Below are 15667 nucleotides of genomic sequence, written 5' to 3'. Positions count from 1 at the left end.
CCCTAAGCATCTTACATACGACAACCTGGATCTTTAATCACTGTGTATAAGAGGATAGTGCTGGATTTAGGGTATGCAGGAGATTTCCTTCACAGGCAGTCAAGCTGAGGGGGCACGGAAGAAGAAGAAGAAGAAGAAGAAGAAGAAGAAGAAGAAGAAGAAGAAGGACATATTTATACAAGTACCAACTGAGAAGATCCATTAAAAAACAATGCTACCAAAAGGAATTGTGAAAATAGGAAATTTTGGGGGTAGGACCAAATTTTGTCCTCACTCAGGACACCATATTATCCAAATCTGTCCCTGAAGACGGAATTTGCATGATAGGCTACAGCAGCTCAAATTGCTTCTTCTGCATGACTACTGAAGTTGCAAGAACCCTGTCTTCTCATCTGGCTACCCTCCTTTTATATGTGCTTCTGGGTCAGGCTTCCTCCCTGATCCGAGCAGCAAGCAGAACTGGGTTTACTGCCTCTGCCTTTACAGCACTAAAAACCAGACAACGCAGGAGCCTAGTCTGCCATATTCCTCAAGCCCTTTCCCAGTGTTATCCGTGGGAAGAAGTGGGGCTGTGCATTTGCACCAAAGGTCCCACCTTCAACACCATGCAGTCCGCTGCCCCCACCCCAGACATCCATGCTTCGATGCAGACATCTGTAACAAAGACGTTTAAGCATATTCAATCAATTGTTTTTGCACAGGCTTCCAAGAGATTGGCATCCCACATCTTGGAGAAATGTGGATTTGCACAGCTTTTAAGAACACTGAACTCCTTCCTGAGAGCCAGTGTGGTGTAGTGGTTAAGAGCGGTAGACTCGTAATCTGGTGAACCGGGTTCGTGTCTCCACTCCTCCACATGCAGCTGCTGGGTGACCTTGGGCTAGTCACACTTCTTTGAAGTCTCTCGGCCCCACTCACCTCACAGAGTGTTTGTTGTGGGGGAGGAAGGGAAAGGAGAACGTTAGCCGCTTTGAGACTCCTTAGGGTAGTGATAAAGGAGGATATCAAATCCAAACTCTTTTCTTCTTCTTCTTCTTCTTCTTCTTCTTCTTCTCCTTCTTCTCCTTCTCCTTCTCCTTCTCCTCCTCCTCCTCCTCAATCATTTGTTTTCATTGTTTTCCTGTAAATGTCAGCCATCTCCTCTATCTGCTCCATCTCAACTTCCCGTCATGTCAACACACTGCTTTAATCCACATCTGCACCATTTAGCACCATGTGCTCCTTGTTCATGAAATGAGTGTTCCTTACCATATGCGTCTTTAATTCTCTTGCCCGGCGTTCCGTATTTAATTTTACCATTTTACACTATTTCTTCTGACACAAGCAGAACACGGCTCTCCTTGGGCTTGCGAAAGGCTAATTCCCTAATATATTTAAAGCAGGCATGTCCAACAGGTAGATCGTGATCTACCGGTAGATCACTGGACGTCTGTGGTAGATCACTGGTAGATCAGTGGCTCCCCCCAAGGAAGCTAAAAAACTTTGGCTGCCCTAAAAAAAACTCAACATCTTTGCCCTGCACCCCTAAAATGACCTGAACCACCAAATACAGGGCCTTCCTTCCTAAAAGAAGCTGAACAACTTTGACCTGAACCCCCACAAAAAGGGGGTAGATCACTGCCAGTTTTTAACTCTGTGAGTAGATCGCAGTCTCTTGGAAGTTGGCCACCCCTGATTTAAAGTATGGATTATGAAAAGCCCAAGGCTGCTACGTGGAAACAAAGCAAATGGCATGCAACCAGCAAATGACTTGGGGGCGGGGAGAGAGAATCTAAAGCCTTGGACACCTTTCTGTTTATTCTTGGACGAAGAAGGGCCTGAACTCTAAGCACTTACAAATAAAGTTTGCAAGAAATTATTTAAGCGTTAATCTGTCAGTTGCACCTCTAGGAAGCAGAAGAAGGAAGCAGCTTTGAAGGTAGGCAATAGAGCTCAGAGAAGAAATGTTACTGAACTTTGCTCAGAAGTGACTGATAACTGCAACACATTAAGAAAACAAACAGATAGCAATGAAGATGGACCATACCACATCCTTGGAGACTTGGGGCAACTTCTCCAGCATTGAAAACCTTTCGGTAGCCACTCCTGCATCCCAGGCGGACTTCAGGAGATGTGTCAAAATTGCCATTCCCGAGGAAACTAATGGAAGTGTCTGCTTGGAATTGCTCAGGGCCCAATTGGAGGATGAAGCCACCACTCTTAACTAGTTCCTCAAAGCGTCCAACGAGATTGTCCCCAACCATTGCTCTTTCTATAAGGAAATGAAATACAACAGGGCATTAAAGGAGAGGTTGGTGGGGGTAGAGAATCAGGGCTCGATATTCTACACCATTTGCAACACACATGTGTTTGTAACACAGGTTTCTGTAGAGGAAAATGTGTACAGTCTGCACCATTTGCAACACACATGCATTTTTAACACAGGTTTCTGTAGACGAAAATATGTATAGCAGGATTTGTAATTCGGAGATCCCAATGCAATATTTCAGAAAACCAGATAAACAAGTCTAATCAACAGTTGAGTTCCATTGACCTTGAAATCATTACACCATATGGAAAAATGGGACACCAAGATTTTTATTCCTTCTTTTTCTGTTTATGATATTTTGATAATAATTCTTTGTGTAGGCAGTGAACAGACTCAGATTGTCCTCATGGTGGTCCAGAGAAAATTCCAAAACAAACATCCAATACGTGTCTAAACACCACTTGCTCTTTCATACATAGGATGTGCTTGATACACACAAACATACACAAATAGCTGCTTCCCCACATAATCCAGTCCAGATGCATAAATGTAAACACAAATAGATAGCAGAACTGGATACTACACATAATCATTCCTCCCAAAGCCAGCTTTGGGAGATGTTTGCATTTGGTCCTCATTAAGAAAATGGGGAAGACAAATGTACAAAGTCCAGGAGATTCCAAAATGGAAAACGAACGCATACAAAATTTCTGGGAAGAGAATGACTGAGCTGTTGATGCGGTCTGGCACCTAATCCAGCCAGTAGCGTTAGTATGAAGGAAGCTACACTTGGAATTTATGACCTGACTTCATGATAACCATCTTCAAATATCTCGAGGGCTGTCACATGGAAGATGGAGCAAGCTTGTTTTCTTGCTCTGGAGGGTAAGACCATAACCAATGGATTCAGGTTGTCCTGACTAAATATCTGGAATAACTTTCTGACGGTAAGAGCTCTTCGACAGTTGAACAGACTCCTTTGGGAGGCGGTGGACTCTCCTTCCTTGGAGGTCTTTAGGCAGAGAGTAGATGGCCATCTGCCATGGATGTTTTAGATTCCTAAATTTCAGGGGGTTGGAATGGATGACCCTCGGGGTCTCTTCCAACTCTACATTTCTGTGATTCTATTACTTTTAATGGATGGATAGCCTTTTGCATGTGCAAGACCATAGGGTCCTTCAAGCTGGTGTATTGTCTGCAGCATAGGTGTCAACCTTGTTATGAGACTTCCCGCGGGGGCAAGTTGTGAGACTGACCCCCAGGGCGGGACGAAGCCTCTGTGCACTCCTGGCTACTGGAGTCCAGGTGCACACCGATAATATGTGATTGTTCCCCAGCTTGAAGAACAACACACACAAGCCATTTAGGCTAAAACCTACTTTATTGTAGATAAAGTGCAGAGTATGTCTCTGCGTGCCAGCTCAGATACTCAGAGCTGTGCAAAATACGTCCAGCATCTCTGAGCCAGAACTGAAAGTAAAATACAAACAGTACAATACAGAAACATCACATGTGTGAGAAGGCTGGTAGGACCAGTGGCTTTCCCACAGGATGAAAACATGACTCATAGTCAAGTGACCTCGCTGCTGAGGCTTCTTGCAGCTCGGCTTGTAATAATATCACAACAAACCTTTCCCTTTTTCTGCGGGAAATTACCTTATTATAGCAGTGGGGAACAGCAGGGAGGGTTGACAGCTATGGAGTGACTTCACTTTCTCAGATGCACCAGACCACCAACTGATGGCCCAGTTCCCCATGTTATACACTACAAGTGCTGGTGCTATTGCAGTTGGTCTCCTCCCAGTGTTGCTGCCACTCCCATCCCAGTAGCTTATGCCTCTGGGAAAGTGGAACTAGATATATTTGTGTTAAAGGCCCATTAGAAAGTGCAGAGGAGGAAAACCCTGAGTGATGACCATATTTAAGCACGATTCCCTCCCAAATGGATAGTTAAACCAGATTTTCCTCTGCAGTGTCAAATTTCAGTCTCTCTCTCTCCCCCCCCCCCCAACATTCCACTCGTTCCAGGGAGAAACTGAAAAAATAATAAACAGCCTCACAATTTTCCTGGCAGATTTCTAGCACACGTCTATGAATAGGGAGACAGGAATCATTTTGGAAGACCGGTACACGTTAACAGCTAAACCCACCAATGTTGTGCAAATCTGGAAGCGAAGCAGCTGGGACGTCCTCCAGAAAAGCTCTCCAGGTGATGTTCACTCCTAGACGGTCAACAGCAAGGCACTGTACCAGCACAGAAGAATCATCGCAGACAGGAACAGACACCAGGTGTCCAAAACCATTTACCTTAAAAAAGAAGAAGCAGCCAAATGTTTCAATGCATGACTTTTTCACCTGCTGGGTGTACGACAAATGGGTATATCATGGTGGTTTTGCCTACCTAGCAAATAACGGGAGGTGAAGGGCTTAACCAAATGAGGTTGGTGGCTCTGAGTGGTCTTTTTCTCTGTGTGTCACAGTTTGAACAGAGAGAGACAGAAGCAGAGAGAGACTTAAGACAGTGGGTTTTTAGCAGAGGAAGAAGGAAGAACAGTTTGAGTGTAGTTGCTCTGTGGGAAATGGATGCAGGATTATGGCTAGGCTGCCTACTGTACGAGTCTGCTTGTTTCCACTATGCTCTGCTTGTATATGGTGAACTAGGATATATTACAAAAACACCAGAAAATTCCGGTGCTTTCTGTCACTGCAGCATGTAAAGAAGCTGCTCTTGCAACTTCCTACCACAGGAGAAAGATGGAGGGCACAAGGAGAAAGATGGGAAAGATGGGAAAGATGGAGGGCACAAGGAGAAGGGGACGACAGAGGATGAGATGGTTGGACAGTGTTCTCGAAGCTACCAACATGAGTTTGGCCAAATTGCGAGAGGCAGTGGAGGATAGGCGTGCCTGGCGTGCTCTGGTCCATGGGGTCACGAAGAGTCGGACATGACTGAACGACTGAACAACAACAACACCACAGGAGAGCAAATCCCTCTTTATGTAATAATTGCCACTCATCCATCTAAGCGATGGGCACGGTTCGCGACCCGACTTGCTGGCCGTCGCTCTGCTCCCTCCCCATTCAGCCAATCGACTGATGGTTCGGAGGAGGAGCGAGGTCCAGGTAGGGCAGGCTCCAGCCAACCGTCTCTCCGGTCAGTCTTTGGAGAGCAACAGGTTGGGGGAGGCTGTCCTGCAAGTTTGCATACTGTTCGTGGCTTTGCTGGGTGGGTCTGATGGGAGTTGTAGTGTAAAACATCTGGAGGGCACCCGTTTGAGGAAGCAGCTGGAGGGAATGAATGGGATGCTGAGCCAGTTCTAGCCAAAACAGGGCGAGATGACAATCCTACCAGCCTTCCCCATGAATTCTGAAGCGCTAAACAAGGCACATGCTAAAATAAGGCAGGCCAAGTGGAAAACCTTTTATGTGACTTGGCAATCTTTAATATAATGACCATAACGCGCTGGGATATATATCCTTCTACATTTTTTTGAAGCTGCCCAAATGAGCTAGGTTTTCCGGTGCACATTTGTTTTCTTAATTATCCCAAGCTCTGGAACAGCAGATGTAAAGGAAAAGGGGAAAATGTATTTCACAATGCCCCAAAAAGTTTAGTTGGTTCCACTGCCAAACTTGACAAAAGTTGGTTCTTTGTAACGTTTAGCTGAGGACCAAATTACTGGATATTGGGAAGGGTGATATTAGTTTATTTGTGCACTGTTCACATCCACGCCTATTTAAAGCACCATTATATCACATTCACATTCATGGCTTCTGTCAGGAAACCCCCCTCCCCACAATCGGCGGTATCGCGGGAGCGTTTGCAGTATAGGGAACCTCCGGTGCTCGTCCTCCCCCTCCCCCACCGGAAGCTCCCATTCCTCCAGTGGGGAGGGGGACTCGGAAGCAGGAAGGCAGTGCAGGGGCTCTGACAGGATCGCAGAGCCTCAGCGCCAAGGGGAAAGCGGGAAACGGGGTTAGGTTCCCACGCTCCGAGGGCGCAGGCTGGAAGGACGCGGAAGGGGGAGGCGGGGGTTCAGAATCCCGCGCCTCTTTTGCTGGACAAAGAACAGGAAGGGGTCATTCCTGGACTCTACGGAGGAATGAGATGGACGTTTGATCTTTTGCTCCACTGTATATAGCTTTGCACAATAAAGAACTTAGTTTTAGAAGTTCTGCGTCTGGCGCTTTACTCATGAGCAACCACTGAACGTCCTTACAGCTTCCCTCAAAGAACTATGGGAATCTCGGTTTGCTAAGGGGGCTGAGAGTTGTTAGGAGTCTCCTATGACAGGGAACGAGGGATCTGTGTGACATTGTGCAAAATTGTGTGATATCGTGATATTGTGCAAAATTCAATCCTGGCCTTATTGCAATGGCTGCCAATCAGTTTCCAGGTGCAATTCAAAGCGCTGGTTTTGACCTATAAAAACAGCTCGGGACTGCAATACCTTAAGAATCACCTCTCCCCATATGAACTGACCCGGGCCCTGCAATTATTATCCAAAGTCCTTATTTGTGTGCTTCCTCCACGAGAGGCCCAGAGGTCGGCAACACAAGAATGGGCCTTTTTTGTGGTGGCTCCCTGTTTGTAGAATGCTCTCCCCATTGAGGCTGGCCTGGCAGGTTCAGTACATATATTTAGGCACCAGGCAAAAGTATTCTTCTCCCCCCCCGTGCCAGGCCGTTGGCATTTTAAACTGGGGGCAGGGGGGTTGTTTTGCTTGTTATTATGTCACTGTATGTGTTTTTGGGTTTTTATACTGTAAGCTGCCTTGTGATTCCTGGATTGTTATTTTGTGTGTGATCCTTGAATTAAGAGTGGTGTATAAATTAAATAAATAAATATGTTGACCCTTGGGTCGCCTTGGAAAGCTGCTCTGAATTATTATCATTATCGTTAATATTATTGCCGAACTTAAAAATGGTAAGCATAATGCTGGTGGTCAACAAAAGAGGTTTACAGACTCTCTCAAGGCAAAACTAAAAAAAATGTAGTATAAACACTGACAATTGGGAAACACTTGCCTGTGAACGCTCCAATTGGAGAACAGCCTTTACCAAAGGTGTCATGGGCTTTGAAGATGCTCGAACTCAGGACGCAAGGGAGAAATGAACTAAGAGGAAGGCACGTTTGTTAAGCCCTAACCCTGATCAACTCCTGCCCAGAAACCTATGTCCCCACTGTGGAAGGGCGTGTGGATCCAGAATTGGCCTCCACAGTCACTTACAGACTCAGTGTTCATGGAAGACAATCTGACTCGGCTACGAGTGATCGCCAACGAAGAAGAAGGTATGAATACCTGAATATGACAAAAGCCACGGGCCTTCATCTCATCCAGAATAAAGATCTGGAATTCCCCTAGCAACTTGGAAAAGTCTGGACCACAGGTCTTCTCAGGAGGCAAGATGAGTTGGAAGTGGGTTTGAGTTTGAACGCTCTGGAATGGCTGGAGCCCTTGAAGGAGAGCAAAGGAAACCAGTGTTATACGAAACAGTCAGACACATCGCCTGTTCTCTCTATTATTATTTTACACACATTTATCAATCTCCTCGTCGTTGGGGGTGGGGGGGGAGAGCCAAGAATTCAGACTGGACTAGCAGCAAGTGACTAAGACAAAACCCATCTTCTCTCTCATTATCCATATCTAATGCTGGAACAAAGGCATTCCACATGCATACCTGTGCACCTTAGGAGATATTTGCACCCTAAAGCTGATTAATTTTCATGAGGGCTAATGTGTAAACTAATGTGGAAAGGTGGGGAAGTGAACTTTAGGCTGGGAAAAATGAGAAACCAGCATTGACGGATTCGTTCATCCCTAGTGCTAAGAATCCAGCTGCCCACCATCTGAGGGTTACACCCAGTGACGTCATCCTATTGCCAAAAGGACTTCCACCTGCGCTATGGAATTTCACCTCTCACTCCTCTCTGAGCATCACCACCCAAAAATGCTCCAGAGGGTCAGGAGGGGGACCCAGAACCAATTTGGGGGATGTACAATAGCAGGGAGAGGAAATCCCATTGCGCAAGCAGAAGTCCTTGTGCTAACAGATTGACTTGGTTGGATCCAACCCATAATTTCTCCAGAGGCATCTCAACGCCTGTGCACATTTTAGGCTAATTTGTACATGAACCTGTGTCCCAAGTTCTTTTAAGTAGAGTCGTACCTTGGTTATCTAACGGCTTAGCTGCCGAACAAACCACCTCCTGAACACCACAAACCCGGAAGTAAGTGTTCCAGTTTGCAGACGTTTTTCAGAAGCCGAACTTCGGACACCACTACTGCTTGAGTGCAGCGAGCTCCTGCAGCCAATTGTAAGCTGCACCTTGGTTTTTGAACGGTTTCGGGAGTCAAACAGACTCCCAGAACGGATTAAGTTTGAGAACCTAGGTACCACTGTACCTAGCAAAACACCTGTTGGAAACAGAAGGACTTGCTTCTGAGTAAAGATGCAGAGGACGGAAATATAACGGAGATCAGCTTAGGCTGTTTTGTTCTCATACAGGTTTAAAAGGTAGATTTGTTACAAACACAGCCAAAAGGTGAATGGAGATAAACTGCATGGGAGGAAAAAGTCAATTAAACCTGATATGCAAATGTGAAATGCATGTCTTCCGCTGTTAAATGCGGGTCACAACTCCTCACTATTTGAGAATGTCGGCATGCCCAGATGGTTCATCACGTGCAACCAGGAGAGTTAGTGGTGTGTGCCAAGATTCAAAAGAACCCCCCTTCCCCCAATATTTGCTTTCATTCTTCCAAGGGTGGTGGAGGAAATGACTCAGAATGCCAAGTGGCCGGGAAGGCAGTAAGCATAGCAATAAACCTGGAGAACCAATTGCTTCCAGCAGCAGAAGAAAAAATAAAAATAAATCTATATACAGAAGTCACCAAATTTTGGAGATTACGTGAACTGACAGTAGCTGCCAAGTTCAAACATCTGGTGCTCATCTGTTTAGCTCAGAGTAAGCACCTCCATCAGATTCATCCAAAGCTCACTCGCTTGGAAGCAAATCTCACTGAAGTCACTAGAACTTAAAGGTAAAGGGTAAAGGGACCCCTGACCATTAGGTCCAGTCGTGTCTGACTCTGGGGTTGCGGCGCTCATCTCACGTTACTAGCCGAGGGAGCCGGCGTACAGCTTCCGGGTCATGTGGCCAGCATGACTAAGCCGCTTCTGCTGAACCAGAGCAGCGCATGGAAACGCCGTTTACCTTCCCACTGGAACGGTACCTATTTATCCCCAGGTTCCAGGGGAGGGGGGGTGATGCCCACCCCACAACTCGTAAGTTGCTCAGTGCAGCAGCTGGCTTACACAGCACACACTTTGCTTTTTCCTTCCTGCTGGGAAGAGCCACCGAAGCACAGCTCTGCCCAGCCAGGGCTCCACCCAGCAGCCTGGCACATTTCACCAGGGCACTACCCTCTCAGGGGGTACAAAGGTGCCATCTGTTGGCATATTTAAACTGAGCAACTGCGCAACAAAAAGTTGAGGAGACTGTAAAGCATAACTAGGAGTTGATTTAATTAAAGGAAGAATAACAGAAATTACATTAGCTATAAGAACATTACAGAAACATGACCCATCCAGTGACCCACCACCTAGGGTACTGAGAGAGGTTCGCAGACCTCCTTATATACTGTATCCGATTGCTGATACGCCTTAAATCAATACAAACTTAACACCACCTGCTGTACTGCTCCACAGCTGCAAAACTAGGTCAGTTCATTTCCTTCTTTCTTTTAAAGAGATATACATTTCTGTGGAACAGTAATGAACCTTAAACTGTAACATTCAACACCATCTTCAAGGGGTGACATTTGGCACCTCCACCTAGAGCCTCAAACACAAGCCAGAGCAAATCCAATGACTTTGGGCTTAGGACACACCACAACACTGCAAAAGCATTAGCTGTGCTTGCTTTACTCAGTCCACCTGGACCTGGGGTACCATCCGCCCACACCCCTTCAAGTCACAGTGAGCGTTTTGCGTCCCCCCACAATGCTTTGCGGCACTGTGCCACAAAGCATTGTGGGGAAACGCAAAATGCTCACTGTGACTTGAAGGGGTGTGGGCGGATGTGGGGAGGGGGGTGACAAAAAAAATCTGCACCGGGTACCACTTGGGCTTGCTATGCCTCTGGGGGATGGCTCTGGCTCCAGCTACCATTGGTCTTCTGCCCTTCCACTCCCAAAGGGCACTGGCTATCACTGACTCTAAGTATGGCTTAAGTCTGGATCGAGCCCACTGGGGCTGGTTCCCTATCCTCTGCAATTCAGGCAGCAAATGTGGAGTTGTCATGCTTTCAGCATTTCCCAGAACTGCCAAAAGAGTGTAATGGTCTTACACAGAATCCAATCTAGCTTAGATCTTTTTATCAAAGATTTTCTTGGCTCACAAAAGCAAGGGCATTGTCTCTATTCTCAGGTCGTAGAGATTCTTTTACAGATCAGTTACATTTGATGTGAGAAATTAATGTTGCATACAGTATAACGTTCTGGAGGAGGGAGGGATTGTATGCTGTCGGTGGGTTCTTGTTGTTGTCTTGTTGGGATGTGTGTGTGTAATAAAGGGGAGCCACACTGGGGTGAAGGGGCAGAGGAAGGGGGTGCAGTGGAGGTGGACTGCCCTGGGTATCTTTGCTGAGGGGGGTGACATTTGGCGCACCGCCCACCCACGACTCCCAAGCCTACCCCGAGCCGCCGGGGGAAGGAGGGAGCTGTGTCGCTTTGCCGGCGGCATTCCCCCTTCCCCCTTCATTTTGACAGCTTGGGGGAGGCTTGGGAGTTACAGACGGGCAGCACACCAAATGTCCGCCATGGGCAGCTCACTCCGCACCCAGCTGCAAGGTGCACATGCCGCTCCATGCACCCGAGCAGCTATCATGCACCTGGGAGGGCACTCTCTGCACCCCGCCCCTCTCGGGAGTGTGCCCACCCTGGGCAACATGGGCATATGCTCCGCCACTGCCGGGGTGAAGGCGTCCTCTTTTATTTGTCCCCGTGTCAGTTTCAGTCTGTTGGTTAGCTTTTCTAGTAAGGCTGTTTCCCATATGATTTGGTACCAGTGGAGAGAGAGCCAGTGTTGTGTAGTGGTTAAGAGCGGTAGACTCATAATCTGGTGAACCGGGTTCGCATCCCCGCTCCTCCACATGCAGCTGCTGGGTGACCTTGGGCTAATCACCCTTCTCTGGAGTCTTTCAGCCCCACTCACCTCACAGAGTGTTTGTTGTGGGGGAGGAAGGGAAAGGAGAATGTTAGCCGCTTTGAGACTCCTTTGGGCAGTGATAAAGTGGGATATCAAATCCAAACTCTTCTTCTTCTACTACTACTCCTGACAGGTCTCTGCTCCAGAATCCCACAAACCCCCTCAACACAATCAAAAAAGAATAGGAGCACGACATAGGCTATAAAATAAACCCTACCCAATGGGCTAAAATCTAGCTTTTTCATGGCCATGCTTAATTCTCTACTAGCCACAGCCCAGCAGAACCTCCAGCCAACTCAGCAAACGCTTAACTTCTGCACTTACTCTGGCAGCTCTGGGAATGGGCTGGGTCTCTTAGCCAGAGGCGAGTCTCCGTATCACAGAGCAGCATCTCTTCTCCGACATTGTGGAAGCCTGGAGAGCAAATCACTCGGCATTTCTGAGTCGTCGGAGCGTCATCGGAGACGGTGCAGAAAACGCCACCGTTGGTGACATAAGGGGCATCGAAAGGCAGGCGGCACCGAGGACCTAGGAAGGACATCGTCAGCAACAGTTACACACAAGTTGTCTCAAATCGAATTGCGAAGCCGTAAGTGGCAAAAGCAGCTTAGCGATAATTCAGACCAAAGGCACACCTTGAGAGAAATGTAATCAGATTTCCTAAAAGCGTTCCCGCAGTGTTAACTATACACAGGACAAATCCTACGCCGCCTTATTAACAGACGAAGGCCAAAAATTACACCAGGCATTGTGATCCGAGCTTATGACAAATATGCTAGAAAATTAAACAGGGGTGGCCAACTCCCAAGAGATTGCGATCTACTCACAGAGTTTTAAAACTCTGGGGGGTTCGGGTCAAAGTTGTTGAGTTTTTTTCAGGGAGGAGGTAAAATGTTGGGCATTTTTTAGGGGAGCCACAGTTGTCCAACTTATTTGGGGGGGAGCCAATGATCTACCAGTGATCTACCGCAGACGACCAGCGATCTACTGGTAGATCACAATCTACCTGTTGGACATGCCTGGACTAGATGAACAAGAATGCTATTGTTTTTATAAATGGATTAATCACCTTCCATATGCGAATCTCAAGGTGATGTACAAGATGCAATAAAAATGGCTTAAAAGAGTAAAAAAACAAACAAACACGGAAAACAGCAATTATTATTTATTTTTAAAAAGACCACTGATGATGATGATAAAGTAACCATGCTTCACCCTGTCTTCAGGGTGCTTTACAATCTAAAATTGCGTATGAGAGGGCAAAAGTCCTGCTAATTCTTACAGCAGCTCTCATTTCTTGCACATTCCTGTACCATTTAGGCCTGCAGGAATAGCGTTTTTGAAACCTCTTCCACGCGAGAAGATAATCCCTCACAAACGAAAAAGTTAGCAGAGGAATGAGACAGCTCATCAGGAACATGTCTCCCTGTCATGCTAGCTTTCATCTTGCAAGGATCCGTGGGAGAGCATTCAGAAACATGCTCTCTCCCACCTAACCTTTTGCAGGCTGCAGTGGTACAGTTTGCTCAGCCACCTTATAATTCTTCCACCCCATTCTCCCTGCATCCGTAGATCAAGACTCCCTTAATTTCCTGTCCCGACAAATGTGCACAGCGAGCGGGGATGTGGGTGGTGGTATATGTACTAAGATACGTGGCATTAAAATCCCCGACATGTACAGCAACAAGAAAACGCTGGATGCCCCCCCCCCCAACTATGCTAGATGCAAGGAGCAAAATGACCATCGGGGGAATCTCCTTCATACGGAACTGATTAGTTTAATGGAAACCTCATTGGACGCAACGGGCATTCCAACGTTACTACTCATCTATCTTGTGATAAAGAGGATGGATTTATTGTTGTTTCCCACCCCAGCTGTCTCATCTGCGGACAGCCCGTGTTCCCATCCTCAAGTCACGTCCAGAATGGCAGATCATGGAAATAAAACCTTGGTCAAAACTGGCAACTGAATAGGATTTGGAAATTTGACTTCTTGGTGTTGGAATAATGAACCTTCGGATTAACTGCAGGAGGACTCGTAAACTCATTTCCAAAACCCAACAGATTTACAGACCCTCCAAGTGTCCAAATTTCCTAGGAACAGTCCAGGATTTACAGAAGCAGTCCCAGTTTCTGATTTGATCGTGGAATGTTTCGCTTTTCCTTAGGACGTCCCTATTTTCATCAGAGAAATGTCGGAGGGTCTTTAGTTATGTGACCCCCGAGCCAAGGACATAAGCTGGGTTTCTTTCTGGGGGGCGGGGGGCGGAGGGGTATGCATTCCCCCTAAACATGTTCTTTTGTCCACTCTATGTACTTTTGAAGAAGAAGAAGAGTTTGGATTTGATATCCCGCTTTTTACTACCCGAAGGAGTCTCAAAGCGGCTAACATTCTCCTTTCCCTTCCTCCCCCACAACAAACACTCTGTGAGGTGAGTGGGGCTGAGAGACTTCAGAGAAGTGTGACTAGCCCAAGGTCACCCAGCAGCTGCATGTGGAGGAGTGCAGACACGAACCCGGTTCCCCAGATTACGAGTCTGCCGCTCCTAACCACTACACCAAACTGGCTCTCTTTTGTCCACTTACTGTATTTATTTTTTCCAGTTTGAACTATAAAATGGTGATTTTCCTGAATCAAAATGAGAGTAACCCTAAACATTTTTTTTTTTAGAAAAAAGAAAAGACTGGACATAAGTAACTGTGAAACCTTTAGAAGACATCTGAAGGCAGCCCTGTACAGGGAAGGTTTTTTAAAATGTTTAATGCTTTATTATGCTTACATATATGTTGGAAGTCACCCAGAGTGGCTGGGGCAACACAGCCAGATGGGCAGGATAAATAATAATAATAATAATAATAATAATAATAATAATAATAATAATAATAATAATGGAATAAAGGTAAAGGGATCCCTGACCATTAGGTCCAGTCGTGTCCGACTCTGGGGTTGCGGCACTCATCTCACGTTAATGGCCGAGGATGCCGGCGTACAGCTTCCGGGTCATGTGGCCAGCATGACAAAGCCACTTCTGGCGAAGCAGACCAGCGCACAGAAACGCCGTTTACCTTCCCGCCAGAGCGGTACCTATTTATCTGCTTGCACTTTGACGTGCTTTCGAACTGCTAGGTGGGCAGGAGCTGGGACCGAGCAATGGGAGCTCACCCGTCATGGGGATTCAAATCATCAACCTTCTGATCAGCAAGCCCTAGGCTCTGTGGTTTAACCCACAGCGCCACCTGCGTCAATAATGGAATAGGGCATCCCTATTTTCATTGGGAAAATGTTGGAGGGTACCTTCATATGTCTGTACTGCAATCAGATTTTATGGGGCTTACAAAGGGGTCTATGTCATCAGTTCAGGATTATATGCAAATTAGAATAATAGCTTTGGAAGGTTATATTGGAAGTCATTTAGTCCAAGGAAGGAGTTTGTGCCATGCATAGAATGGGAAAATAGCATTCCAAGGAGAAGGTTAGGTTGAACTCTTCTCACCGAGGGGAGGGATTTGGAGATCAAGAGAGCATTTTCACCACATCAACCTCCACCTGTAGTCTGAAGTAGTACAGTCCAGGAAAAAGCTTTATCCTTTGGTTCTGCTATACATATATATATGGATTGGCCCTGAGAGCCACCAACTGGCATGTCCCCATTGGATCCAGGGAAGGGTCACCTGACAGCCTTCTAGCCAATAGCAGCTTCCTGGGCCAGATGGTTTTTTGCTGCAGTTCCTCTGACCATAGGCACAGATTCATCGAGCTGCTTCTAAGAGCAGATCTGGGACTAAAATGTAATCAGGCATCTATTCCATTTGTAACTTTCTGAGACCTCAGGGGATGTGACGTTTTTACACCCCCTCCTCCACTAAACAATCCCGTGAAGACGTTCCAGTGTGATCTTCCCAAGGATACCCCCAGAAAGCTAGTTCGAACGCAGGTCTCCCTATTTCATGTCCAGCACCAGTTAACTAGCATTTCAGTCACAAAACAGCACACAGAAAAGTCTCATTGTCAATACGTTCTCCGGAATCCTAAGCGTAAGAACTCCAAGAACTCGATGTCTATCTATCTATCCATCCATCCATCCTATCAATCCAGATCTGGATATACCGTATTTTTCGCTCCATAAGATGCACTTTTTTCCTCCTAAAAAGTCAGGGGAAATATCTGTGTGTCTTATGGAGCAAATGGTGGTCCCTGGAGCTGAA

At 46.6% G+C, this 15667-nt stretch overlaps 1 protein-coding gene across 1 annotated transcript; it reads right to left on the bottom strand.

Annotated features, from left to right (window-relative positions):
* Window positions 1–547: 547 nt before the first annotated feature.
* LOC117050446 (thyroglobulin-like) lies at window positions 548–12002 on the bottom strand. Its single transcript, XM_033156110.1, has 5 exons — window positions 11786–12002; window positions 7552–7706; window positions 4399–4555; window positions 2027–2251; window positions 548–654 (listed from the first exon to the last, which is right to left on the bottom strand). The coding sequence occupies exons 1-5, from the start codon at window positions 12000–12002 to the stop codon at window positions 548–550; spliced, it is 861 nt and encodes a 286-aa protein (XP_033012001.1).
* Between the last annotated feature and the right edge of the window lie 3665 nt (window positions 12003–15667).

Source organism: Lacerta agilis, chromosome 7, assembly GCF_009819535.1.
Source record: "Lacerta agilis isolate rLacAgi1 chromosome 7, rLacAgi1.pri, whole genome shotgun sequence".
In the NCBI taxonomy this organism is placed as follows: Eukaryota; Metazoa; Chordata; class Lepidosauria; order Squamata; family Lacertidae; genus Lacerta; species Lacerta agilis.
The sequence above is the reverse complement of the archived record's forward strand: the minus strand, read 5'-3'. Positions and strand labels throughout refer to the sequence as shown.

Bases quoted from the DNA above. Each gene is read 5' to 3' on its own strand.
- LOC117050446 (XM_033156110.1), bottom strand. From the start codon at position 12,002: ATGTCCTTCCTAGGTCCTCGGTGCCGCCTGCCTTTCGATGCCCCTTAT. The intron at 7,707-11,785 runs GTAAGTGCAGAA...CTCTCCTTCAAG, and splicing joins CCATTCCCAGAGCTGCCAGA to GGCTCCAGCCATTCCAGAGC. The intron at 2,252-4,398 runs GTGGGTTTAGCT...ATTTCCTTATAG, and splicing joins TCCAGATTTGCACAACATTG to AAAGAGCAATGGTTGGGGAC.